This window comes from Hirsutella rhossiliensis, assembly GCF_020360975.1.
Source record: "Hirsutella rhossiliensis strain HR02 chromosome Unknown scaffold00016, whole genome shotgun sequence".
Taxonomy (NCBI): Eukaryota; Fungi; Ascomycota; class Sordariomycetes; order Hypocreales; family Ophiocordycipitaceae; genus Hirsutella; species Hirsutella rhossiliensis.
Genome location: NW_025408682.1, coordinates 1,259,931 through 1,285,405, shown reverse-complemented (window position 1 = coordinate 1,285,405; position 25,475 = coordinate 1,259,931). Strand labels below are relative to the sequence as shown.

At 51.1% G+C, this 25,475-nt stretch overlaps 8 protein-coding genes across 8 annotated transcripts; 3 read left to right on the top strand and 5 right to left on the bottom strand.

The window, feature by feature from the left end:
- Window positions 1–17: 17 nt before the first annotated feature.
- Window positions 18–766, top strand: HRG_10676 (DDE superfamily endonuclease domain-containing protein; the record flags this gene model as incomplete). The annotated part of the gene is made up of 2 exons (XM_044869146.1): window positions 18–591; window positions 669–766. 2 exons carry the CDS (start codon window positions 18–20, stop codon window positions 764–766), a joined length of 672 nt encoding a protein of 223 aa, XP_044715888.1.
- A 132-nt stretch (window positions 767–898) lies between these two features.
- On the bottom strand, window positions 899–2,870 carry HRG_10675 (Arrestin-lik; the record flags this gene model as incomplete). The annotated part of the gene is made up of 3 exons (XM_044869145.1): window positions 899–2,124; window positions 2,180–2,475; window positions 2,572–2,870. 3 exons carry the CDS (start codon window positions 2,868–2,870, stop codon window positions 899–901), a joined length of 1,821 nt encoding a protein of 606 aa, XP_044715887.1.
- A 2,755-nt stretch (window positions 2,871–5,625) lies between these two features.
- HRG_10674 (MYND finger domain-containing protein) lies at window positions 5,626–6,194 on the bottom strand (the record flags this gene model as incomplete). The annotated part of the gene is made up of 2 exons (XM_044869144.1): window positions 5,626–6,066; window positions 6,099–6,194. The coding sequence occupies 2 exons, from the start codon at window positions 6,192–6,194 to the stop codon at window positions 5,626–5,628; spliced, it is 537 nt and encodes a 178-aa protein (XP_044715886.1).
- A 1,775-nt stretch (window positions 6,195–7,969) lies between these two features.
- Window positions 7,970–8,550, top strand: HRG_10673 (uncharacterized protein; the record flags this gene model as incomplete). The annotated part of the gene is made up of 2 exons (XM_044869143.1): window positions 7,970–8,007; window positions 8,250–8,550. 2 exons carry the CDS (start codon window positions 7,970–7,972, stop codon window positions 8,548–8,550), a joined length of 339 nt encoding a protein of 112 aa, XP_044715885.1.
- A 64-nt stretch (window positions 8,551–8,614) lies between these two features.
- Window positions 8,615–9,304, bottom strand: HRG_10672 (uncharacterized protein; the record flags this gene model as incomplete). The annotated part of the gene is made up of 2 exons (XM_044869142.1): window positions 8,615–8,671; window positions 8,783–9,304. 2 exons carry the CDS (start codon window positions 9,302–9,304, stop codon window positions 8,615–8,617), a joined length of 579 nt encoding a protein of 192 aa, XP_044715884.1.
- A 1,709-nt stretch (window positions 9,305–11,013) lies between these two features.
- On the bottom strand, window positions 11,014–11,640 carry HRG_10671 (uncharacterized protein; the record flags this gene model as incomplete). Its single annotated transcript, XM_044869141.1, has 1 exon — window positions 11,014–11,640. One exon carries the CDS (start codon window positions 11,638–11,640, stop codon window positions 11,014–11,016), a length of 627 nt encoding a protein of 208 aa, XP_044715883.1.
- Window positions 11,641–21,361: 9,721 nt separating this feature from the next.
- On the top strand, window positions 21,362–22,180 carry HRG_10670 (uncharacterized protein; the record flags this gene model as incomplete). Its single annotated transcript, XM_044869140.1, has 2 exons — window positions 21,362–21,380; window positions 21,435–22,180. The coding sequence occupies 2 exons, from the start codon at window positions 21,362–21,364 to the stop codon at window positions 22,178–22,180; spliced, it is 765 nt and encodes a 254-aa protein (XP_044715882.1).
- A 1,226-nt stretch (window positions 22,181–23,406) lies between these two features.
- HRG_10669 (alpha-galactosidase A) lies at window positions 23,407–24,225 on the bottom strand (the record flags this gene model as incomplete). The annotated part of the gene is made up of 1 exon (XM_044869139.1): window positions 23,407–24,225. One exon carries the CDS (start codon window positions 24,223–24,225, stop codon window positions 23,407–23,409), a length of 819 nt encoding a protein of 272 aa, XP_044715881.1.
- Window positions 24,226–25,475: the final 1,250 nt, after the last annotated feature.

Here is a 25,475-nt window from a genome sequence, read left to right as displayed (position 1 = left end):
AACCGGGACCAGGATGCATGGATGGCCACATGCTTTTGAACAACGTTTATTGCTGTTACCTTCCTGCCCACTGCTCTCATGGCCTCCAGCCGTTAGATAACGGTGTATTCAATGCCCCCAAGGCAGCTTACCGGAAAGAACTTCAGAAATTGACCTGTTTGACCGATTCTGCGCCTGTTCATAAGGTCAATTTTATACGGGCATATGCTAAAGCGCGCGAGGTTGGAATGACGGCAAAGAATATATTGTCCGGCTGGAGGGTCACTGGGAATTGGCCGATCTCACGATCCAAGGCATTGCGGCATCCAGAAATTCACGCAGACATTGTAGAGACGTCTCCAAAGTCCGCGCCATTTTTGGGTTCTGATGATACACCAAGAAACAGCCGCCAGATTCGCGATTTCGGAAAGAACAAGACTCCTGGGACCCGGAGACGATACGCCGTGATAGCTAGAGGCTTTGAAGCCCAAGAACAGACGCTTGCCGAGCACAGCAACAGAATCGCGAAGCTAGAGGAAGAAGTGGCCCGGCTGCAGAGAGGCAAGAAGAGGAGAGCAATTCCGAACCCGAACAGACGGTTCATGACTCTCAGTGAAGCTTTGGTGGCTGAGAAGCCATTCCCCAAATTAAAAGCCAAGAGATAGCCGTTGTGCTGAATTCTGACACAGAGGAGGAGGCGGTCTCAGAGGTGGAGACAGCTTCAGTGATCGAAGTCAAGGTGGCACCGAAGCCCTTCCAGTCACCACCAGATCCGGGCGAATGGTAAAAAGCGCCGGTACATATAAGAGCGTCCATTTCTCTACGGAATGATATATTTTTTGTGTTTATAATGTTAAGTTCTGATCATATTTCATGTAGTTCAAATGGTAGACTTTTGGTGGAGAATTTCTCAATTGCGCTACCGAAAGGTGGGTGTTACCGAAAGGGGGGTGGGGCATGGTACCTCATTGATTACGTCCCCGTCCTCTTCGGGCCTAGCGCCGTCCCTGTCGTCGTCCTCGCACGTGAGCCCGACGTCGCGGCTCCCCTCGGCGGGGTCCTGGCCCTGCCTTAGCATCGCGAGGATTTCCTCGATCTCGGCCGCGCCTCCGTCGTCCATGGCCCGCTCCGACGGCGGCACCACCTGCGCCGTCTGCGTCCTCTCCCGCGCCGACGGCTCGTTTCGCTCCAGCCGCTCGCACACCACCGGCGGCACCCGTGCGGCGGCGCCCCAGCTGGCTATCTCCGCCGCGTCGATCTCGACCTCGCCGTAGAGCGGGTTGTTCTCCTTGAGCCAGGCCAGCGCCCTCTCGACCGCCGACCGCCTTACCGACAGCAGGCCTGATAGGTCCCGCGGCCCGGGCCTCTCAGCGCCCTGCCACGAGACGTGGATCTCGTCCATGACCCGGACCAGCGGGTGCGGGAGCACCTTTGCAGCCAGGCCCTGCACGTCGTTCGGGAACACCGTGATATGGCCCTTGACGTGCCTCGGGTACCTCACGCTCTGCCTCTGGCCGCCGGGGATGCTATACTTCGTCACGAAGCCGTAGCACGAGTTGAGCGAGATGAGCTTCTCCTCGAGCGGCGTGAGGTCCTTTAGCTCGTCGGGGTACGCGTGCTCGCAGCCGAGCCGCCCATGGAGGTGCATGGCCGGCGACGCCCCCTCACGCCCGGCCCATCGCGCGCACTCTGCGCAGACCGCCACCGGCCTGCCCTCCGGGAAGCAGGCTTGGCACCCGAACGGGGACCGCCCGCCCCCCGCAACACCGCTCCGCGACCACCCCTCCCACCCCTCCCACGCCATCTCCCTCAGCTCCCCCTTGGCCCGCTTCCGGTAGCATAGCGTGCAGGTCGCGATCGGCAGCGTGCCAGCGTCGTGGAACGCCCGGTAGAACTTCCGCACCGTCCTCACCTGCCTCTCGCGCGGCACCGGCGCACACCACGTCTGCTCGTTGGCCAGCCTCTCGCCCGCCTCGAACTCCTCGTCGAGGTGCCGCAGCGCGCTGGCTAGGTCCTCGGCCTGCAGCTCCCTTGGTCTCGGCACCCTTTCACCGACCCGGGCGCGTTTCCGCTCGGCCTGCCCACTACTAAGATGGCGTTTCCTCTTCTGCTCTTCCCTCGCCTGCCGTCTTATCGCCGATCTACCTGCGTCCGGTTAGCTATCACCGCTACACGCCTTTACCTCGCTCTACGACCGTACCTGCCGAGGCGCTATCTCTGCCGCCAACAAGCAGCCCGGCTGCGGCCGGGGTTGTGGCGGGGATCTCGGCCCTGCTGGCCGGCCGGGACTGGATGGCTCGCGGCGAGTGCTGGCTTCCGATCGAGACTACGGCCGAGCTAGTCCCGCTTGACGGCGGCGAAGGGCCGGCGGCCCTCAAGTCGGTTGTGGCCGAATATCCCGCGGAACGTCCGAACTTCTCGTCGGCGGCGGCGAAGGCCCGGCGGCCTCCACCGTCGGCAGAGGCCGGATTTCCCTCGGTGCGCGCTGGCTTTTCCCTGAGGCCGAGACGGCGCTAGGCCCGCCTTGCGGCAGCCGGCGCCCTGCCGCCGTCGGTGTCGACAGAGCCTGGATATCCCGCGGCGCGTCCGAACTTCTCGTCGGCGGCGAAGGGCCGGCGGCCCTCCATGTCGGCTGTGGCCGAATGTCCCGCGGAACGTCCGAACTTCTCGTCGGCGGCGGCGAAGGACCGGCGGCCTCTACTGTCGGCAGAGGCCGGATTTCTCTTGGTGCGCGCTGGCTTTTCCCTGAGGCCGAGACGGCGCTGGGCACGCCTTGCGGCAGCCAGTGCCCTGCCGCCCTCGGTGTCGGCGGCAGCCAAGTTGCCGCCGCGCTTGGTGTCGGCCGAGGCTGGATATCCCGCGGCATGACTCGGCCTGCGCTGATCCTCCATCTCCCTAGTCCTGGCGGTCTTCCCCGCCCTCGCCTCGGAGGCGCCTCCTTGACGCCTCTTCTTGCTCTCTCCGAGGGCGCCGCTAGCAAGTGCCGGCGCTGCTGTGGTCGGCTGGAACTCTGGTCCTGTGTACGGCGCTGCGCAGGCTTCTGGCGCCGGGCTTGCCCCGTCCCCGCTCCGGACTGGTCCCTTCCGTTGGCTGGCTTCATTGCGACACCGGTCTACCAAAGCCCCACGGACGTCTTGTCTTCCTCTTTGCACCTGCCCTCTTTGGCCCTGCCTACTTATGGTGCCACTAGGCCTGGCGTAAATCCTCGTAAGTGTAATAACAGCGTATAAATCCTTGCCTCGATTATTCGCCCTGCACTTATCTTGCTGACTGGCACCCCTCTTGCGCATATAGGATCCTCTACAAAGTCTATATATCTTACTCGTAGCTCTCTACTATGTCTATATGCGTGCTGCTGCTCTTTGCATTATACCGGCGCCGCCTTTCTATTAAGCCCGCCCGCCATTGCCTGCTGCCATATGCGATAGGCTAGACGGCCTCGGCCGATCCTTATATGTACGTCGCCGCGACGGCTTCTTCTTGCCTATGCTTTGCATGCTACGCTTTTCCTTCTTGTCATCCAGCTCTTATCAGTCAAAGCTTCCGTATGCCCCTAGACACTTGCCCGCTGAAGTTTAAAACCATGTCTTACACGTGTTGCGAATAGGGCTGCCTGCTTCTCCTCGAATATAGCTTCGCGCGTCCTGCTTGTCTTAAAACTCTCAACATCTTACTAGACCGCCTTTTAAAGTTCTCCCTTCTCTTATTGCACTCTCCTCTATACGCATCTTATAACCCTCTTTTACAAAGGCTCCTTATATAACCTACCACTAACGCCATGTTGCGTCTTTGTTTAGAATCCTTTGACTTCTCTTACACACCATCGCCACTGGCCCTTCTCTTTACACTAAACTCGTAAGACGGTATATAGGTAGGAGCACTCCTGCCTATCTTTCTCGCCGCTTTTAGCTTTGCCCCAGCAACGTTGCTCTTTTACTACACGGCCGAGCCATGTCTTCGTCTCCGTCGGCGGACAGCTCTGCCCCGCACCTCCGCAAGCCCCTTGGCTCTAGCAAGGGCGCGGGCAGCGATATGTCCATGATGTTCTTCGCCCAGCCCGACTGCCCCGCGAGGTTCGCCCACCACGACGAGCACCGCATTAGGGGCCTCAACGCTGAGGCTATCGCCCGCGTCCTCCTGCCGGTGCCCTCGTGGCTGCTCGAGGCCGACTACGCACCCCTCCGGGCCGAGGGCGACGACCTGGGCCCCTCTCTCTTCTTTAGCCTAAACCTCTCTATCTACGGCCAGCCAATCGTCGACACGGACTGGTCCGAGCAATGGTTCCTTATGAGCGGCCGCGTTCACCCCTACGCCCTCGCCTGGGAGGTGGAGCGCCGCGACGGTCTTGAGCCGGCCCAGACGATACCGTCCTCTACACAGTGCCCGCCCTTATCGTCCGCGACCAAGGCTACCAGCCGTGCGCCCCTTTTTTTTTTTTTGCCCCTTCACCGGCCGCCTCGCTGACTTCTCCCTAGCGTCCTCCACGCTCCTTGGCCTCTGGCGGCCAGTTCCCGTCTACGCCTCCTGTTGTCTCCTTCCATGGCGTCATCGCCGGGCCTGGCCTTGACCTCCTGCGTGGAGACTTCCTGCCAGGTCTCGGGCCCGACCAGCTCCGCTGCTGCGGCTTCGTCCGGCTCACTACCTACATCACCCCTGGCCTGCCGGACCGGATTCCCTTTAAGGGCTACCACCCCTTCCAGGTCTTTGTTATCTTTCCCATCTATGCTAACCCTTGGGCCGTGCTATGCAAGAAAATTGCTGAAAGGCCTAACTCTTCCTTCCTGCCCGGCGTCCCTTTACCTGCACTGGAAAGGTCGTCGGCCTTCTCGACCACCGTCTTATGCTCTGCCCCGGGCTCAGAGCGCGATTACGTCTTTATCGTCGTCCCGGACAGCTGGAACTTTGTCGACAGGCCCTCGGCGGCCGCCTCCGCCTCGGCTTCCCCCTTGCTACGCCCTTAAACGTCAGACCCTATCCGCCTCCTCTACCTTTGATTCCGTCCGCGCCGCCTTGTACTCCGTTGCTGCGCCGGCCTCGGCTGCGTCGGCTCCCCTTCCTTGGCCTCGGCCCCGACCGCCCTCGACCCCGTCACACCACCGCCTAAGCGCTCCCACCCGGCCCTTGCCGATACGCCCATGAAGAGGGCGCGCTTGCTGCAGCAGCAGAATTCGCCGCCTTCCTCGTCTTCGGACACCGTCAGCTCCGCCGCCCCCTCCTCCTCTCCCCCGCCGGCCGCTTCTTCGTCTCGACCGAGCGGCGTCCCGCCCGTTCCCGCTCCGGCAGCCAAGCCGGGTTCCCCTCTTGACTCTATTGTCGCGAGCACCTCCGACCCGCCCGCTCGACCTATCCGCTATCGCATGCAGAAATGAGCTGCCTACTATAAACCTATCGCTCTCTTACGCCTCTTGCCTTTACCAAAATAAACCGTTCTCCCTCTCGAGACGCTATTCCTAACGAAACTTATCGCTGCAAAATTACCATTACTCTACACATTACAACGTTTATCTCTTTTTTGAAACAACAACTTTAGCTTGCGACCTATTTCTTACGATAGTGCCTGCCTCTATTTGTTCTCCGTGACCTTGTTTATGTCCTGCGCGTTATGCCTTGTCCCTTTTACTTTCCTTCCCTCCTCTCCCTAGCTCCCTAGCTTGCCTTTGGCTTGCATCCCTTCTTGTGCACCTTCCAGTCCTCCTTTTGGTGTTGCCTGCTGCAGTACGCCACCGTCAGGCATCGGCTGCACCTCCTCGCCCCCGCCATCTCTCCACAAACCCGGCAGACCTTCCCCTCTGTGCTCTGCGCATCCTGCCCTTGCATTTGCGTCGCGCCCTTGTTTCCGCCCGCCTGCCCCGCCTCTGCCATCGTGTCCTGCATTTCCTGCCTCGTCCTAATTTCGCATCCTTCTTTGCCGCAGAACGACGACACGACCACGAGCACAAACGGCCTCTCTGCGTGTAGGTACGATATCGGGCTCTGTAGAATCTCCTTTGCGAGTCCGCCGCAGCTCTCGCAGCGCACCCTGCTGCCTTCCGACACGCTGCCTCGTGCTCCCGTAGGATCGGCCTTATCCACTGTAGGAACAGTGCACTGGCTGCGTGGTTCGGCCTCGCCTGGCCTACCTGCGTCACGAGCGTCTTCGGGATGCTATGCTTGTACTTCAGCTCCGTGGCCCCGAATTCGCACCAGAACTCCACGGAAACGTTGCAAGTGGCCATGCTGTAGTTGTTTTCCTAACTGCTCGATCGGTAGCTAGGGTAGACGCTTCTGCTCTCCTATTCGTGCCTTGGTGCCTCTCTTATACTCCCTTCCTCTCTCTTACCCCGCAACCGTTATCATCGCTGTATTTGCCTTCTTGCTTTTTCTCCCTCTTCCCGCTGCGGGATGGTGCCCGAATGGCCGATTTATTTGCCTACCTTCTTGCATGCATTAGTTCCTGGCGCTACCGCCTGCTTGCGTTCTTTGCTCTCGCCCTCTGTCTTCGTCTTGTTTGTCTCAATCCTCAGTCTTCGTTCCTCAAGGCTTTTTGCGCAACCCATGAGGGGTTGCCTTACCTGTATTAGTTAGGAGTATTGCTATTCGGCCAAGTGGAAATCTCTATTCGGCTAAGAGTCTCTTAAAATCCCCTCTTTTAATTGGCTATAATACGCCTTAGTTATCAAAGAAAAATCCTGAGTATCTTAAAGTACTCGTCTTATACGTCGCGCTCACCTCGCGCGGGGGTAAACCCCTATAGTAGGGCCCCTCCCTAAGGGGGGACCCCTCCCCTACTAGCTCGGGCGCTCGAGTACGCTACTTCGTAGTTAGAGCTATCTAGGAATTTTTAAGGATTTTTCGCTAAAAGGAATAGCAAAAGGATGGTACTAATGCGGGACATTAAGGTACCCCGCCTTTTAGCTAGTGTTGGCCGAATAGAGATTTCTACTTGGCCGAATAGTAGTTATTAGGTGATGTACAATATACTCAGCGCCTTCGGGCGGCCCGGACTATTATTCTCCGTCATTTGCAGGCGGGGCCCACAGCGCTTGTGGCGGATGCCTGTGGCGCCTTCACGCATCAGGACTCAGGACTTGTCAAAGCACTGAGCGGAGAGAATGGGTTTATAATACGCGTTAACAACACCCCATCTCGCCTGGCGTAGCGATATCTTACCAGCTTGACAGGACCAGGATTGTTCAACTACAAAAGCCATTGTGTTAAGCCGAGTTGAGGTCTGTCATCTCATCTCCAGTAATTTGGACTCCCAGTTACTGTTAGCACTTAGCAGTAACATCAAGATATGCTCGGTACTGGCAAGAATCACTGGGCGCTGACTGGGCACATAGTTCCAGTCCAAGTCGTCGGCTGAGTCGCAAAAGTCGTCGCTTGAAACCGAGTCACAGCAGCGAGTTCCTAGTCGCAGCCATCCCAGTGTTTATTGCCCTCCTGAAACCGAAATGCGCTCCAACAGCCTGTCTGTCTGGATCGATGCAGAACAAGACTCGAAGAATAAAGGGCCTCAAATCTTGGGGGAAGAAGAAGAGAAAGTTGGGCAACCCACCGCTACGGTGTTATCATGTCCCCCGTTCTCCCCTCTGGAAAGCATGGGAAGGTGACCCTGCTGGGGCAGCGAGCTCGGGAAGCAAGGAGCCAGGCTTGTCGCAGCAGTAGCAGGGGCAAGACCAGACCAGCACCAGCACCAGCACCAGCACCAGCACCACGTCCATGATCATGACCGGCTCCATCTCCATCTCCAACCATCCCCTCCGCCCCCGTCACCTTCACCGCCATCACCACCATCACCGCCATCACCATCACCATCACCACCACCATCACCACCACCGCCAACCACCGTCGCAACCATCGCAAACAGCACAACCACCACAGCCACCACAACCAACAACAACAACAACAACCGCAGCAGCAGCAGCAGTGTTAAATACTCCCTGGGTCCTATTCCCATGCTCTTACGTCCAAACTCCCAAGTTTCCATGATCTGGCGATGACGGTCAAGATGCTCCGATGCTGGCCGGGCAGTGGTGACCTGCATGTGTGAATAGATGACACGCCACTGCCGACTCTGTGGCCAGTCCGGCCACTTGGCCGCGACCTGCGCGGCGACCGACAAAGCAATTGGTGAGGAAGAAATAATCCTGCTTGCCTAGCTGGAAGGGACGAGGGCTGACTACAAGGACAGCTCGCCATCATCGAGAGAGGGCGCGGGGCCGAGGCCGTGGTGGCCAGCCCAGGGGAGGAGGAGGAGGGCACGTCGTGCCCCGACTCGAGATTACCAGGGGCGGCCGGACCATCGTCCGGTATTTTCCTGCTGCGGGCCGCGGGCACCTCGTGCCCCAAGTCGAGATCATCAGGGGCGGCCGGACCATAGTCCGGTATTCCTCTGCTGCGGGCCGCGGCCGCGGCAGCAACAACAACAGCAGCAGCAGCAGCAGCAGCAGCAGCAGCAGCAGCCGCCAGAACCACCACGGCAGCGGCGACGACGACGACGATGATGATAACGCCGCCATTTACGAGGACGAAAAGGGCGAGGAAGAGGACGAAAAGGAGGACGACGAGGACGAGGACAAACTCGCTTGATGGGGGGTAATTTATTTTTGGTAAAGGTGGTGGGGGGAGTGCTATGGCGTCCATCAGTGTAGCTTCAGTCATCGTCAGACAGCCTCAGGAATGTGCTGCTCCCCTTGAGCTGTTCCTCTGTCTATGGTATCCGGTTCCGTTCGTCCAAGCAAACACCATGCGTGCAGTTATACGGCCATCCCGTACAGTCTTCCCTAAAAAACGAGTGCAGCCTCGCGCCTTTGAAGTTTACCGCTATTGGTTTGACTCCCATGGGCAATAGGCTCCTGGCCAGGGGTTGGGCCGGCGGTAATCCAAGCTCCTGGAGAAGCTCCCGGCACGCCTCTACAGCCTGTTCGTGGTCCATCGCAGCAGCCCAGTTTTGGACGAAACGTGGTTTTCCAAAAGGGGTAAACAGATTCGACAGAGACCATATGTGAATGTCGCGGTGTAGCAACCATTTCTCCAGCGTGGTGGTTTCGGCCTTAGAGAGGAGGACGTATGGGACGTCTCGTTCGACGTAATCGCGGAAGGCGTGGCAATCGGGAGCGGTCATTTGGCCCTTGCGAAAGGCACGCCGTTGGACAAAGCCGGCCGGGCTCGTCCATACTGTGAGCGGTTCTGTGCGGATGGCTTGCTGGTGGAGGATGGCCTCGTAGATTTCGACGGCGCAGAGCGGCGCCTCGACGACCCATGGGATTGGCGAATCGGGGTCGGGCAGGTCGGGCTTGCAGGCTGCATCAAACGCCTCCCAGGAGCCAAATAGAATGCGCATCGTGGTTGAGCAGCCGAGACGTGAGGACACGACGATGCTGGCGGAAAAGGTGCACCAAGTGGTGGATGGTTCAGTTGGCCAGTTGGGGAAAGGCTGACATTTATACCCGTCGGCTGTGCCCAACAAGGTTCGCTGGCCAGAGACTTAGAAGCGTTCTAGAAGATTTCCAAAATGTAAGTTAAGACTTGCAGCGGCCCTCTTTCTTATTTAGAGTCAAGTATTTCTGATACGTATGTACCGACGACGGTCGCGAAAACCAAAAATGGCGATATAACCAGAGGCGTGATTTCGATTAACAAATGCCTCTTTAAGGCCCAAATAACTACGAAAAACTGGTAAGTTAACCACGGAATGGCTCCATAGTGATTACCGGGCGGCATGCTACTAGTTAGATATAGAGGGGCCGTTTAAGGCTATACGAAGGCTGAGACCATAAGAAATCATACACAAGGGGGTCGCCCGGGCCCTCTGCCACTGTGTAAGTCGTGCTTACCTGCAGATCTATACAGTTCTGCGTTAATTACCCTGCCGAAGAAGCTTCAACGCTAGTAAAATGTATGCGTAGATTTTCTTTTTTATAGATTCACCAAGCATAAATTTATCAGAATGCCCTAAACACAAAGCGAAGGGCGCCGCCGAGGCAGCTGCCCGACCCGGCCCGGCTGCTTCTGCCTCGCATGCCCCTGCCCCGTCGACAGTTTTTTTCGGCAGCTCCTCTAGCACGGCGGTCTTCTTCGTCTAGCTTCCTTTCATTTTGTTGCTTTTCACATAATCAGATGGTCCTAATGGCTCCCTTAGCCACCTACCGCCCAGATTAATGACTCCGTCTGTACAACCTCTGGCAGGCTCTATCTGTCACAGCAGACTGATCTTCCTTTCCCCTTGGCCTACGGCACGGCATGCATCTTTCCTGACAGATGGCTCCCTTTTGCACTAACGGCCCAGAACTAATAGCTCTATTGGTTGCAGCCTTTGGCAAGTTCTGTCTTTTCTAGCAGGCGGCTTCCTTACCTACCTACGAGCCTATCAGCTATTCTACTATCTAATTATGCACCTTAAGACTATAGGCATATCTCTTCTGCCTTATTTTAGCCCTTTTTCTTCCTTAGTAGAAGACTTATTCTCGGCAGGCGATTTCTTCGTTGGCAGACTTCTTTCCTAGCAGACAGATTCTTCCTTGGCAGACTTCCCCCTTTGCAACAGACGATTTTCCCCGGCAGACAGCTCCTTCGGCGGATGACCCTTTCCTCTGCAGATGATTTTTCTTTCTTTGGCAGATAGCTTCTTCCTCTGCAATAGGCCAAGAGTTCCTCTATGGCAGACAATCTCTTCCTTAATATACCTTTCCCTGGCACGCAACTTCTACAAGAGACAACCCTTTTCAGACGACAATGTCATACGCAAAAGATCCTTCCTTTCCTTCCTGGCACGGTCTGCAGCAGCCGACGTGGTAGGCACCTTTTTTAAACCAACAATGTTCTGCTGGGCTCTAGAGTTATGCATCGATGTCGAAATAAACCAATCAAGTTACAACGTAAGCTTACCGCTAGTAGTAAGGGGGTGATACATAGTACTAAGAACAAAGAAACAGGCTATTATTCGATTTGTTTAGCTTTACATTTAATGGCTTTTTTATAATGATACTTGGTTATTCAATATATATAGTTACCTTAACTGTATATTAATACGCGGTGCGCGTTTGTTAACTTTTAGCGCCCAAGTTTACCCTTGGATCTACTCATGTCACGTCCCGCCTGTCGTTGAAGTTCGCCCCAGCCACTCATGGCCCTCTCCCAGAAACCTTGTGATTTGTCTGCTTCGTTGGCCTGGGAATTCTGGTTATTGGTGCTACCTGGTTGGCTGTCCTGCGTGTCATCCTGCAACCCTAAATCTTCGAGAGACTTATTAATCTCGTCAAGTATGTAGCTTTCTCGGACATTCTCGTTGTCGGTACTGCTTGCTTGGGTGTCCTGAGTGTCGTTCCAAAACCCTATCTCCTCGAGAGCCTTTCGAATCTTTTCTAGACGGTAGCTGTCCGTGACATTCTGGTTGTCGATCTCGCTATGTAGGTTGTTCGCTTTGGCATTCTGGTTGTTGGTGCTGCCTGGTTGGCTGTCCTGCGTATCATTGAAAAACCCCGATTCCTCGAGCCGCCCAATAATCTCGATGAGCTCGTAGCCGTCCTGGACATCCTGGTTGTTGGTACCGCTTGCTTGGCTGGCCTGCGTCTCCTGGTTGTTGTCATTGCCTGGTAGATTGCCGTCCCGGTCTCGTTCTTTGCCGTTCCCGATCCCAGCTGTTCCTGCTGTAGCTGTGAGTGCAGCGAGTCCGCCCATAAGCGCGGCGCCCCCCCCAACCCCTTTCCCAGCTGCTGCTAAAGGCGCTCCTCCAAGCCCTTCCACTCCCGCGGGAGACGGCGCTCTTCCTCTCTCTCTTTCAAAATTTTCCCCAGGGTCTGGCCCACATTCTTTTCTAGCCTCTGTTAGAAAGTCATGAACTAAATCAGTCAGGCTTTCAACTGCCCCCTCGATAACATTGATCCCCTCTTGCTCCGCCGTCTCCAAAGCTCCTGGAGGGAGTGGTATCCTCTCCGGTCCAGGAATCTCTTGAACGAGTTCTTTCACTCTTTCAACTAAAGCTTCGAGAACTATCCAAGTACTCATTTCTGGATCTTTCTTCGCCGCATCTACAAGTTGCATCCCATTTCGTACTATAGCGGCTGCTGTCGCGTCGTCTAGGACATAATTCGAGTCTGCATATATTTAGTAAAAGTTATTTTTTATAGCATATCTCGTAGCAACGCTTTCCAATATTAATAGGTGATGCTGCTTAAGACGCACCTTTATTATCCTCAAGATGTAGGATAGGTTCAGGTTCGTGAGAATCGAAGCAGGTTTGTGGCAAAGAACCAGGGGTTTGGGAGAACAAGCTATTAAACAGGGGGGAATAGCTCTTCAAAAGGTAGAAATCTTCGCAGAACTTTCGAGTGCCACAGATCGCCTCCGATTCACTGGATGAGCCCGACCGCCCATGACGAAATGGGCATGGAACTGGGGGGGTAGGTGCTGGTATCCATGGAAGCTTGCTAGTTGCCCGAGGATCTGTTCCAAAAGCAAGCTGGATTAAGACAGAGAAGATAATAAAGGGTTTCATAGTCGTTAAACTAATAAGTAATGTTTATATAATAGATATATTAAATCCGAGAACTATAAAATTAAGGAAAGTACTAAAAGGGCCTGATTATGCCGGGCATATAGATAACTTTATATAATAGCCTTAAAGTTAAGTAGATTACTTAATATAGACTTATTAATAAAGAGGTTTAACTAGCTAAATGAAAATTATATTTATAGCAGGGCGCTTATAGCTTATATTTATCTATCTTTTCTATATATATACTTAGTAATTATTATTTACTAGGTAGTAGGCTAAGGGAATACTAAAATAAAATTTTAATAAGTATAGTAAGTTAAAATAGTCTCTAATAGTATAAGAAGAAAAGTAAGATATTTATACTTATTACTTATAAAGTAAAGATTTCCCTTTATAAGGTTAAATTTTCTATATATAGGAAATTTTTTAGTCGTTATATTTAATATACTACTTAAGTAAACTAAGAAGTATATATTATATAGCTAAGAGTGCATTATATATATATATAGGTAGTATAAGCACGGGCTTAGGTATTTAAGAGGAATAGCTACTTCCTAAGCGCGCGTAGTATAAACTAGCGGGGCTAGCGAGCTATAGTAAGTATCTTTAAAAATAGGGCGTATATATAAATCTCTATTTATATATATATAAAGAGTAGTACTATCCGTACTTATATATATCTCTATCTATACTTACGCTTATTTTTAAGGAGTATTGCTAATTATATATATACGTATTGCTATCCGTATACTCGCCCTATTTTTAAGATACGTACCAACGCTAGCCCGCCCCGCCCATTTATACCGCGCGAGTCTGGCAAGTACCGTACCGTCTAAATAGCCTTCGTCGGGCGTTGAAGGAATCGTTAAGCGGGAGGCAATAGAGTGGGCGCCGCCGCCGCCACCCACATAGCCGTAAGGCCAGAGAGGCCGGATCAATTAGCGGGCCGACTATTGCAACTTCGAGCTAAAGGCTCGGAGATACGTTAATTATTTAAACGAATTAAGAGGCATGCGTTATGTATATAGCGAAGAGCGCATTGCGTATATATGCGGGCGGGCGCGGGTGTGTGTGCGGGCATTTAGGCGGTGTGGGGGCGGGCTAGCGCTAGTACGTATCTTAAAAATGGGGCGTAATTACTATTACTCCTCTTTTAAGTGGCCTATGCACCTTTTTTATCCTCCGTATGTCTAGCTATATTAGGCAGGGGACCCGGACATTAGACGATACGTCTATTTTCTCTATATTGGCATATAATCTAAAGTATCTTGCGATGACATACTCTTTAGGGCCTGATCTACGACAGCTGAACGGGAAACGGGCAGACGTGGGTATAGTAAACCTAGGCTATAACGATACTTTTCTATATAGTATTTCTATTATTATAGTAAGAGATTTGTTATATTAAGATATATATCTTACTATATAAATTACTATATAAAAGTATATATAGGTATATTAATTATATAAGTAACGCGCTCTTTATATAGGAATATAATAACGCGCTTAACTATAAATAAATAAAATAATATATAGTTACGTCTAGAGCTTAGGAAGAGATATCTTATTATATATATCGTAGCTACTATAGTATAGTAACATTATTCTTATAATAATAAAAGAAAGAGAAAGAAGAAAAAGATATCTAGGGTAGAATAAAAATTACTACTAGGTATATACCTTTAACGATACTTTAGTATAATAAATATCTTTATTTATAAATTCTAGATGATGTCGTTATTATTAAGAGATAAGCCCTTTGCCAGCCAATTACATAGATCTGTCGCTTATCTTATCGTTATAGCCCGATAATCGTAATATACCCTAATCGTTATAGCCCAGGTTTACTGTAGAGACTTAACCCCACCAAAATTTAGTGGGCACGCACTATTATACCGTCTCGCACTTGCCCGCCGCGTTCCTTACCGCCTTGCCCCCGCCTATAGAATCGTAATAATCATCATGACTTTTTTTTATACCTTTTCAAGGGTGTCGTGACCTTTATGCCCATGCCGTCCGCAAGTCAGTTGGCGAGCCTGCCTTCTATTGGAGGCAACCAGAGATAGACCAAGAAGCAGAATTACGCTTTCTTAAGTTGTTGCTTCCGGACCGATGCAACGGGCGTCTTAGTAGCTCCAAAGCAGCTATTGTAAAGCCGGTCTTTTAGAGCTCCGTGCCCGATCTTGTAGAGGCGTTCTCTTGCCTTGCTGGAGACTCAAGACGCTAGATAGCAAGTATCGTTAAATGCTGTGGTTCTAGAGAGTGTTTTAAGAGACAGCTTTGAATCGTCATCAGCTTTATCGTCGAGTACAAGCCAGAGGTGGAAGTCGCCTAGAAGGGCGCCCATAATGTTATACGTACATCACGCCGCTTGCACTGCCTGAATGGGAAAAGTCTTGAGACCCGCCTAAATTGATTAAGCGAAGAAACTGCAGAAAGAGACGTCTTCCTTGGCAACTTTCCCTAATAAAGGCATCTACGCGGCCCTTGCTAGCGCGATACATCAGGAACAGAGGTCGACATATAACTACGGACGGAAGAGTCTTAAGCCTCTTAATTACGCCGAAATATGCGGCGAGTTTAGAGTAGGGGTACTCTTCTAGATCTCAGCAAGGACCGGGCCAGGTGTAGTAATGAACGGCGCGGAACGCAGCAGGACCTGTAGGTCCCTTTTTTTTCTCCCGTCAACTATATCCGACGAGGCAGTTAAGTCGACCAAAAGGCCATCGATGTTGGAGCTCCCAGGAGTCGTCCGGGGCCATGTTTTATCAGGAAAAGACGCGGCAGCACAATGTCCATTCTGCTTCGCATGGCAGAGATAATCAAGCAACCATCTGCAGCTGAACACCTGTCGACGGAGCAGACGCGCGAAAAGGGGTGTGCGTCAGAGCACACAGATTCGATGCCCCGCCCGACACCTTTCGGCGCTTCTCCCTCCCTGTACAGCTGATGATGAGCTACGCATCAAGTCGGCCAAGACCAACGCTAGTAATAAATAATCAACGGTATGCGCGTCCGCGTTTTTCCCGTTCAGCTGTTATTATGAATCAGGCCCTTAGCTAGACCCGGCAGCTATGTGCACCATGCAATTAATTGCGCTAATAATTAAAGCTATTCACATGTATATCTTCGAGCTGCCATACAAGCTTATGCGGCTGTAGATTTCCAACGTTTTGCCTCCGCCTTGGCAAGTCTTGGCCCTATATGTGCCGTGTTATTTGACTGCAACTATTGTTGAAAGTGAGTTTGCCGAGCTTATTAGCGTGAAGTCTCGTGGGCGCTCGCGATGTCCTCGTTGTGCGCCGCCTAGGCTCGAGTTCCTCGAATGCAGAAGACAAGCGCCTCCTGCTGCTTGCTTCTAATTTAGACCGCTTGAGCACCTATAGCTACCGGTGTGTGCGCGGCTGCATAAGCGTTTGTATGATCGGCAGTAGTGTTGACGGCAGCGGTTGGGTTAGCCCGATTTGTGTGCCCGGCACGACGCCTAGGTAGCCGCGAATAGCTTCAAGTTGGGCCAGGAAAGCTCATAGGTTAGATGAAGGTTTTAGTGCGTTGCTTGGAGCTGGTTGACGGCGGCGAGGCTGTTTCTGCAGCTAGAGCTGTTAAGGTGAAGACTGAGGCCCGAAGGCAGCAGGGGCGGCAGCAGGAGGCCGGCCCCGTAGGGGAACAACTTGAGGATCGCGAATTCGTTGGTAGGAGTCTATTGCCCCCCGGCCAGGCAGCTGATTAGTACGGAGATTGAGGCTATCATGACTATATGACCTACTAAGTTCTAACAAAGCAGCTAGTAGTCGTTCCGCAAGGTTAAAGAGAGGGGCCTGAGGCAATGTATTTTTTTTGGCCTCAAAGGGTGGCCAGTCTATTGCTGTGACCTGCACCCCTCCAGGCCGCCTAATAACTCCGGCAGTTGAAATTGAAGTTCTCGCGAGACGGAAGAGGAAGCTGGAGAATGAAAACCCTACAATGCGAGGAGCAAGATAAACACAACATCTCCCGATCCGAAAAGCAGGCGCCAAACCACCGCTTGCGCGGCGACAGGCAACGCTAAGCGTTATCATTTCAACCACACGTGGGACGATCACAATACAAACTCCTATCAGCGCGCATGTACTGGCATACATGTATAACAGAAAGTATAGAGAGCGTAGCTAACAAATTCATTATAAAGAACCCCTATTAGTTTGGCGTTATTAAACCCCCGAGATACGAAGTCAATTAATAAAGCCGCCGACTTGCTAATTTCGTTTTCTTTAGCCGCACCCCAGCGCGAGCCTCTTAGCAGAAAGGGATCACATGGCGCGACCACCTGCCAGCTCCTTAGGGCCAGACCCTTACAAGCTAAGAGGGGCGTAGCACTCCTAGCTAAGTAGTTTTATTATTTCCTACTCTAATCTTTAAAGGCATATTAATATCGTTATAAAAATAAAATTGAAGCTATATAATATAAATGCTATAGTAAAGTAGAAATTATTTCCAAATTATACTATATTTGCCTAATTTTAACTATGCAATTATATAGTTGTCTATAGTACGATATAAATAGGGGCTCTGCTGTCTTATTTATGGCTTCTACTTTATATTTAAGTTGTAACGACTTTACTTACTTTGCTAGCCAACCAAGTTATGCTAATATGAAAATTATAACTATTCTTCTTAATGTTTTATTTGGACTAGCCGCCGCTACGTCTATCGAACGCCGAGCAATCTATGCTCGTAGTGGGAAGAATTTATACAAAGAGACGTCTCTGTCACAGGCGCTCCGGATCGTGTTGAGAAACGCAGAGAACATGAAGCATGGTAGCAACGGGCTTCGGACTAAGGCATTATCGAATCCGAAAAACTTTATATGCCAGCAAGCTCTGCGAAGGAACGCCCATATTGCGTCGAATAATCGCCAAGTCGAGTCAGACCATTTTACGCTTCCGAAAACTCGACCTAGAAACCGCCAAGTCAATTCGGATGGTTCTACTCTTCAAGGGCCGCGCAAGAAACATAACCACAACACTGGTCGGCATTGGAGCAACCCAGGACGATCATAACCTTTGGGAAAGGCTTTAACGTTGAACTTATCAACAACGACAAACCGGATTTCTAATCGCCGGCCCAGGGACTCGACAAAGATTTTTGCCGGCCGTCCCCTTTATATGCATAGAGAGACAGCATTGTCTAAGAGAATATAGTTATACCTTTAGTGGCTTAGCAAAGTACTTTAGAGTGTCCATTGCATCATATCAGACAAAACTTTTAAAACTGTCCTTTGTATCGAGTCTGGCATATAAATGCTATCTCCCTTTTAACCTTTAGGACTTGATTGAATTATTAAAGATCCCTTATATGATTAGCACAAAGTATTTAGTTACTGATCTTGTGTCCCTATATGAACGGAATTTCCCTGCCTAAAAATGCGTTCCTATTTTCTTTTCCTTCTATCCTTAGCCTAGTTATTTACTTTATGTAAGCAAAAAGCAATAATTAAACCTAGCAAACTGTTATATATGCCAAGAAATAAAGTCCATCCGATTGATGAGGTATTTATAAGGTCTCCACCTCTAGAGGAGCAAGGTAAATGATATACGACTGATTTTACTTTAATAATCTTCTCGACATCCTAGGGTTGTCGTATCACGACTCGTTATAAGGAAATCCCTACAACCTTCATATGTAGTGCCGGAGTTCAATGTTCCCTGTGAGGCTGAAGGTCAGGTCATCTATCTCTTTAGGGTGGCCTTACTACTGGGAGTGCCCTTGTGGAGTAGGTTCGTCAAGGTCAGGGGTCAGGGGTCCAACAGCACCAAATATTCAGTAATGTCTCTACCGGAGTCTGGGCCTGTCTCCCTCATGTAAATAGTATTTATATCTCTTATACCCCGTCGCTTGTCTCATGCTTTATTCAGCATAGAGTGGTCACGAATTCAATTTAGCAACAATGAAAAGCATTATCCTTGCCGGTCTTTTTATCGCTTCTAGCGGTTTTAATACACCTATCGCTGCCACTCCTGACCCGGATGCACCTCGCAACTCCGATTTCGTGAGTGCATGCAAGGATCTGCCTTGTTTTGCTGAGTTCTACAAAAGATTCGGGCAAGACCTACCACCACATTGCGGACGTTGGCAGACCACCAAGATCCAGAACCCAGACATCAAGCGCCAGCAATTTAAGATTGGCAGTCGTCTCGAACAAGACTTCTATTTCAGTGCTACCTCACCCTGCCGCTATACACACAATCCATTGGCTTTCCAGATGGACTTCGTTTGCCACTGCATTTCGGAATTTAATCCTGCGTTGACTACTCCAGCCTCCAACAGCCAAGTTCAGGCATCAGACCAGGTCGGAGTCCCTGAGCAAGACCGGAGAAGCACGTGGAAGAATGAAAAAATCATCCCCGCGTTTAGGCAGCTTGCCAATCTCATCCTGGATCGCTCCATGCAGCCCAATTCAGACAAGCCTGATTTGCGAATGTTTAAACGTATTCGACATCTATGGAAGATCGCCACGTTCGCCAGAAATGTTCACGAGTGTCTTAATACAATGCCGAGAGATGAGTTAAGGGACACTACTATAGCCGAGTTTAAGAAGATCGAACTCGACGCTTATGAACAGCTTGATAAGTTCAGATCACCATCGTTTACCTCCCATTTCAGCCATCAAAAAATACTTGGGGAATTCCTTCCAGATATTCTGGGCGCGATGGATAATCTTAAAATTCAAAATGGCATTACAGATACTACGCAATATAGGGAGATGATCACGATATGCAATTTCGAGGGAAAGAAGATTTCAGACGCATTAGCTAATAGATTAGTGGAGTTTGAAGGGAATAAGGCTTCAGGCGATATAGCGGCTGCCCAGCAGGTGCTAGGTGAGATACTAATTATTTTCGGGAAAGAAATGTTTGGGCCGACTCAAAAGTCACTTCTGGACAAACTGTTCCGATTGTTGGATCTAAAATATGAACGGGCATGGATTTGACGCGACGCGTGTACGAGTACTAGGGGGAGGCAGCGACGGCTGCAACCCAACACTGTAGAGTTATTGTGCACTACATGAGATCGAACTAAGCTCTCAGGGATTTAAGGCATTTTCCGGTGATCTACGGGATCCCCTGGTCCGCCGCAATTATGAAAGATATTCTGTCTCAACGTCAATCTGGAACAACTTATCAGCTATGGCGCCTATTAACGAGAATTTCATCTTCTGAAGTTATCGGAATCAGGGAACTATTATGATAATGCAAGGTGATTAAACTGTGACGACTCACGAGACTACATGGCGACAACAACATGAAGTCAAACAGCAGTCAAAAGGGGATGTCAACACTCGAAAGATCACATAAACTGCAGCTGTCAAAACGAGAAGGATATATTCTCGTTACCTATATTCATAAGTTTTCGTCATGTAGGGAGAACTTCTACTACCCTGCCTATGATGAGCACCTCGCTCAGAATACGGCGAAAACTGAGGTCGGAAAGGACTAGCCGTATAACCTCGTTCGACGTTATCGTAATGAGCTGGGTTGCACATAGTTCAATGAACCAGACATCGCCTGAAAGAGTGCCAATGATACGTCTAGGTATACGGCTGATTTTAAGCTTCTAGGCCAATGTGCGAGGCTTCCCTTCACAGCTGACAACGCAAAATCTGCACGAAAATTGAGAAATATAACATCCTCCCCTGGAACACTTATGACGTGGACGAGAAAGGATTTTTCTTGGGTGTGATATGATGAGAGTATTCTCTCTCAATTTCAAAGGGTAAGGAGAATTACTCGTTGCATCACAATATAGTAACCGATCCTGGATTACGTTCTTATTATGCTAAGTGCTTTAGGCGGCCACGAAAGAATGGCATTTGCAGGAGTGGCCACTGTACTAATTGTGAAGCAGCAATGGCAAGATTTAATGCAGCAGTTTGAGAAGGGATGACTGGAATATTTGAAGGTTCGATGTTAACGACGAGATGTTTGCGCAACAGCTGGCTGAAAGAAGTTCGATAGGGGCTTTATATAGGCTCTCCTTGCGGCCAATATGCAACTCTCTCATGCAGCAGAGTACAGCCATTGTTGTCTCCGGAGTCGATCGGATTTAGTTTGATGAACAGCAGCAAACTGACACAATAAGTCTACATCTCGCGTGTATTATGCAGACGCACAGCTATTCCTGCAAGCCGCATTCATGCAGTATGTGATTGACCAAGTGATATCCATGTATTTCTGAGTCCATCCTCGCGCGTCCCGATGGCTCTCCCCATTTATAGCTTTGTTGGTGGCATAGCTGTGCAACTTTGAAGACCCTGGATCCCCGTGAGACGGTTGAAGGGCGAGCAACAACACGCAGCAGACATTATTGCTCTAGATGCCCTTTTGGAGCTAATTTTCGGCTGGGGCGCTTCGGTCAGAGAGCAACCCCAGGATTCGTCTCCTGCCATCAGGTATGCTTGATGTGCGCTTGGGTGCTAATACTCTGCATGTTAACGTCGCCTGATTCCAGCAGCTATAGGATTCGGCTGTCATTTACATGCATCTTCCCTTACTCTACCGGCAAAATACAGGCAGATGTAGGGGCCGGCTGGCAGCTAGTGCCAAGAATATTGCTGAGCAGAAGGTGTTGTGGCTTAAGGAATTAAGGCAGCACCCGAATCTAATCCACACCCGAGATGCGTACAGACTGCTCATAATGCCTGCTAGGCCAAGATTCCTCTGCATGGATAAAGACGACGTTGTTTGGCAGAAACTCGAGACCACTGACGAGTAGGACAAGTTAATTCGCACCAAGGAGGCATACCGCGCCGTCGGCAATCTCGATCCTGAAATACAGGGTTGGCCAACCAGAGCTAATGTATGCGGTATCCGGGGCGGACATAATATTATCTACCGCATTGAGTATACGGATGGCTCATCAGCTATAATGAGGGTCCCAATTAAAGGTGGATGGTAGGCTGTGTAAAGCGCTGCTCTAGACCACTAACTGACTGGAGCAGGCACCATTTTATTTCCCGACGAGAAAGTTCGCTATGAGGTGGCCACAATGCGATACCTTGCTGCAAATACCACCATCCCCTTCCCGTACGTCTACCATTATACGCCTAGAGCTGAAAGTCCTACCGGGCTAGGCCCGTTCATCGTTATGGACCTCATCAAGAACCACCAGAACATGTCCAGAGTGTTGCTTGACCCAGAACGCGAGGCTGGCAAGCGGCCCACTCTGGACCACGAAATCGGCGAGGAGAAGCTGGAGCCTTTATACGCCCAGATGGCCAACATCCTACTGCAGCTATCCACCCTGAAGTTTCCTCGAATTGGCTCACTCGTCGAGGGAGTGGACGAGGAATCTGCTTCTGTCAAGGGACGTCCTTTGATCGTAAATATGACGGAAATAGCTGTGCACACAAATGCGCCACCAAGCACCCTGCCATCTCAGACCTTTGCCCCCGCCGACAAGTGGTACAGCGCTCTCGCCGATACGCACATGGCCCAACTAACATTCCAACATAACGATGCCGTGGGAGATAAGGACGATGCTCGCGATAAACATATCACTCGCCAGCTATTCCGAAACCTCGATATCAAGAGGCGTCTAATGCCAGACCTGTTGAAATCAGACGGCGAATTCCGGTTGTTCTCCGAAGACTTCGGGCCGGTAGATGTCCTCGATAAGGGACTACGGGTCGTTGGCGTTATAGACTGGCAGTTTGCGTACGCTGCGCCCCGCGCAGTTCAGCTTTGACCCTCCTTGGTGACTGCTCCTGGAAGAACCCGAATGTTGGACTGGTGGGTACTGCGCATGGATGGAAGCCTACGAGCCTCGGTTTCAGACCATTCTACGCGTGTTGGAAGCCGAGGAGGGGAAGATCGCGACCGCAAACCTAACCAAAGGTGTCAGCGACGTGTCGTTGACCGGCAGTGGGAAAACGGAACAACCGCTCTCTCGACATATACGGGAGAGCTGGAAGAAGCGGACTTGGATGCTCAACTACGCGGCCAGGAAGAGCTGGGCCTTGGTTTGATCTAGCGGAAGTACCTGGACGAAAGATACTTCGGGCCGAATGAGAATCAGGGCTACCAGTTCAGGCTCGGGCTTCTTTCCGAGCCCCAGAAGAAGACGATGGAATCCCTTGTGGTGCGCGAGATGGAAGAGAGCAGCAATCGACATATCATCAAGTGGGTGGGTAAAGAATCAGCGGATCGTCTGACGGAGTTGCTTGTTTGACGTTCATTCTTGTTTGCGTTGATGCCAAGATGGGATAGCCAAGGGGCAGTTGTTCCAAGGACTTAGGTGATTCCAGCTTCACGTACCTCAGTGAAGACATCTATCTGCATGGTCGCGGTTTCCATGATGCATGGGCACCATTCTGGGTGTGTATTTGCCACAGATTCGAGAGACCCATCGCTTTTGTAAGAAGCCGAAGGCTTCGCTGGCGGAGAGGCAGGTGAGGCAGTGTTTTCAGAGCCTGAGTTGGATCGCGGATGGTACGGCACAGCGTTTCTGACGCATAGAGCGGTTGAAAACCCTCTCCGGTGTATGTTTCTTCGGGGAGAAGTGCATGGTTGTCTTCACTCTTGGCAAAGTTGCCGCCGAGCCATGTAATTGCAATAGTCGGCTGGTTGTAGCAATAGAACGTATTGCGCAGCGCGTCTTGATCCAGCAAGCTCCAAACTGTGCAGGAAAATACTATTCGTCAATGTCATGATCCACGGCAGCCATAACAGCTGATATACTATCGACAAATAGGAGATTGTGCCTGCTGAATTTTGTGTAAGACGGCGTCGTGCCGACAGCCAAGCTTGCTGGAGCGTGGCTACATAAGCCGCCTACGCGTTTCGAAAATCAACACGCCAGGCCGGACGGGAGAGAGAAGACGGGGGAGTGAGACAAAACTTGTCTCGTCATCTGCCTGCACCAATTTACGCGCACCGTCTTTAAATTAACAGGATCCGTCTCGAGCTTCAATATCAGTTGCCATCGTCATGGAAAATGAATCCTCCGCCGCGTCCTGACTCGCCAAGCAATTCGTCACGCAAGCTCTTCAATTCCTTGTTCATCGGCTCCGGGCTAGCATTTTCCACAAAGTTTTCAAAGTCGAGTAGTTTGACCCCATCCTCCGTGACGAGAAAGTTGTATCGGTTCACATCCCCATGCAGAAAGTCTCGCTTGTGAAGTTCCCCTAGAGCCGCTTCGCAGGCGGTCAGATCGTGCAAAGAAGCAGAACGTCCTTGAATCTTCTCCAATAGAAAGCCTATGACGCGTCCACACTCGTGGACATGGGCGAGGAAACGCGGGGCCAATCCGGAACCCTCAAGCAGCTGATATGCTCTCGTTTCCTGCTCGATACGAGGCATCTTCCATTCAAACCGGGCTATCTTGGCGATGACGGTGGATGACGATGGGAGGATAGAATGTGAGACGGCTTCGAAAGCCATTGCCGTGAGCTGCTTGGTCTTGTCTAGCTCTAGGCAGTCCACCCTGGTCTGATGCCACTGACTCTTCACGCCAGCCAATGTTCGGTTGGAGATGCAAGTTTTCAAGTCGCCGCTGGGTGTGTCTCGTGAGATGTGAGCCACGGTCCATTCCTCGTTGCAAGGAAGACGGGGTAGGGATCCGAGAGGGAACGAAAGCGTGTCTCTGTCAAAGGTCTTAGGCGCTATGACAAGATACTTTACTTGGTTTCCGATTCGCAGTCGATATTCGCTTTCACAGGAATCTTCATCGTCTACTTCCATAGACAGGACGATGGGCTGCATCGCCGGGTCTGTAGTACGATGTCCAGACATGGCCCACTACAGGAAGACCGTGAGCAGGTGTTTCTGAGGAGGAAGGAAACCCATAAGAGATTCGTACATTTGTTCTCGAGGCAGAGTTTGCCGCTCCTTCTTTCTCTGATGTTTTCTTGTTCTTTTTGCTGAGAGGGTGGGTATTCGAAAGAAAGGCAGGTCTCCTTTTAGGCACCTCTTTTGGCTCAAAGAACGATCGTTCATTGCCTTATGCAACGCTGTTGGTCCGCCTCGCTGGCAATCAAATTGACCAACGAACAGCTGCCAAACAGGTCAGCCGAGACCCGCCATGCCATTCGTCCCGCCCGGTGCAGGACCTTTGGTTGCTATTTAGGGATTCTGGCCACTTCCGCATGCCACCGCTCGCTAAGCGCGCGGCTTTAACAAACGGTCACGTTTCAGTGTTTGTTTCGCAGCCAGCCCCATATATTTGTCAAGCAGCTCCGTAATATAGTAAAATATTCAAGCACTCAGTCTCCCCTTTGGCGCGTCGGCGAGAATCAAGATCCAAAACCAGCCCTCCCAGGGGTCTCGATATCGCAAGTACAGCTTTGCTTTCTGCACTGGTCATTTGTATTCATTGCTGTCAAACGTACTCACGTCATTTGACCATCTCAAACCGTATGTAAGCTTTTGTCACCTATATTTAGGACCTCCCTAACCTGCGACATCTTGTTCGGCAAGGAATGTGTACGTCAAGGTATACCAAATATACGTGTGACTGCAAAAGGGAGATGGAGTTCATCCAGTGCAGGGGGCGCCCTGGAACCAACGCCAAATGCAATCGGGTAACCAAGGTATTGGGCAAGAATTCAGATAACTACTGTTCGAGGCACTTGGTCAAGCCGGACGCGCCAGTGAAATACACAAGCCTCGATAGAGGAATAGTGGAAGAGTAAGTCATGGCTCGTGAACCGTGGGGTTGTATTTCGGTATTCAGACAGTGGTATGTGGTACGTTGGAAATCTGTCGGCTTTCTAAGTGCTCTGTACTTGAACGCTTTGTCGACACCATGCCACAATACTATCATCTTCATTCTCTTTTGCTAAAGCAGCCTCTTCTCCGAGCAAGCGCTGGTAACTCGGCAGGCCGGTGGTTCCCTTCGCCGCTCGATTTCCACAGGAATTGTGCCTGTTCACACCATCGAAAGTGCTCTAAAAAGCCATCTTGCGCATATACCTTATTGCGAGCCTCGAATGCCCATCTCTCGCCCCTAGAACCGATGATGTCCTTTTCGAGAGCTAATTGAC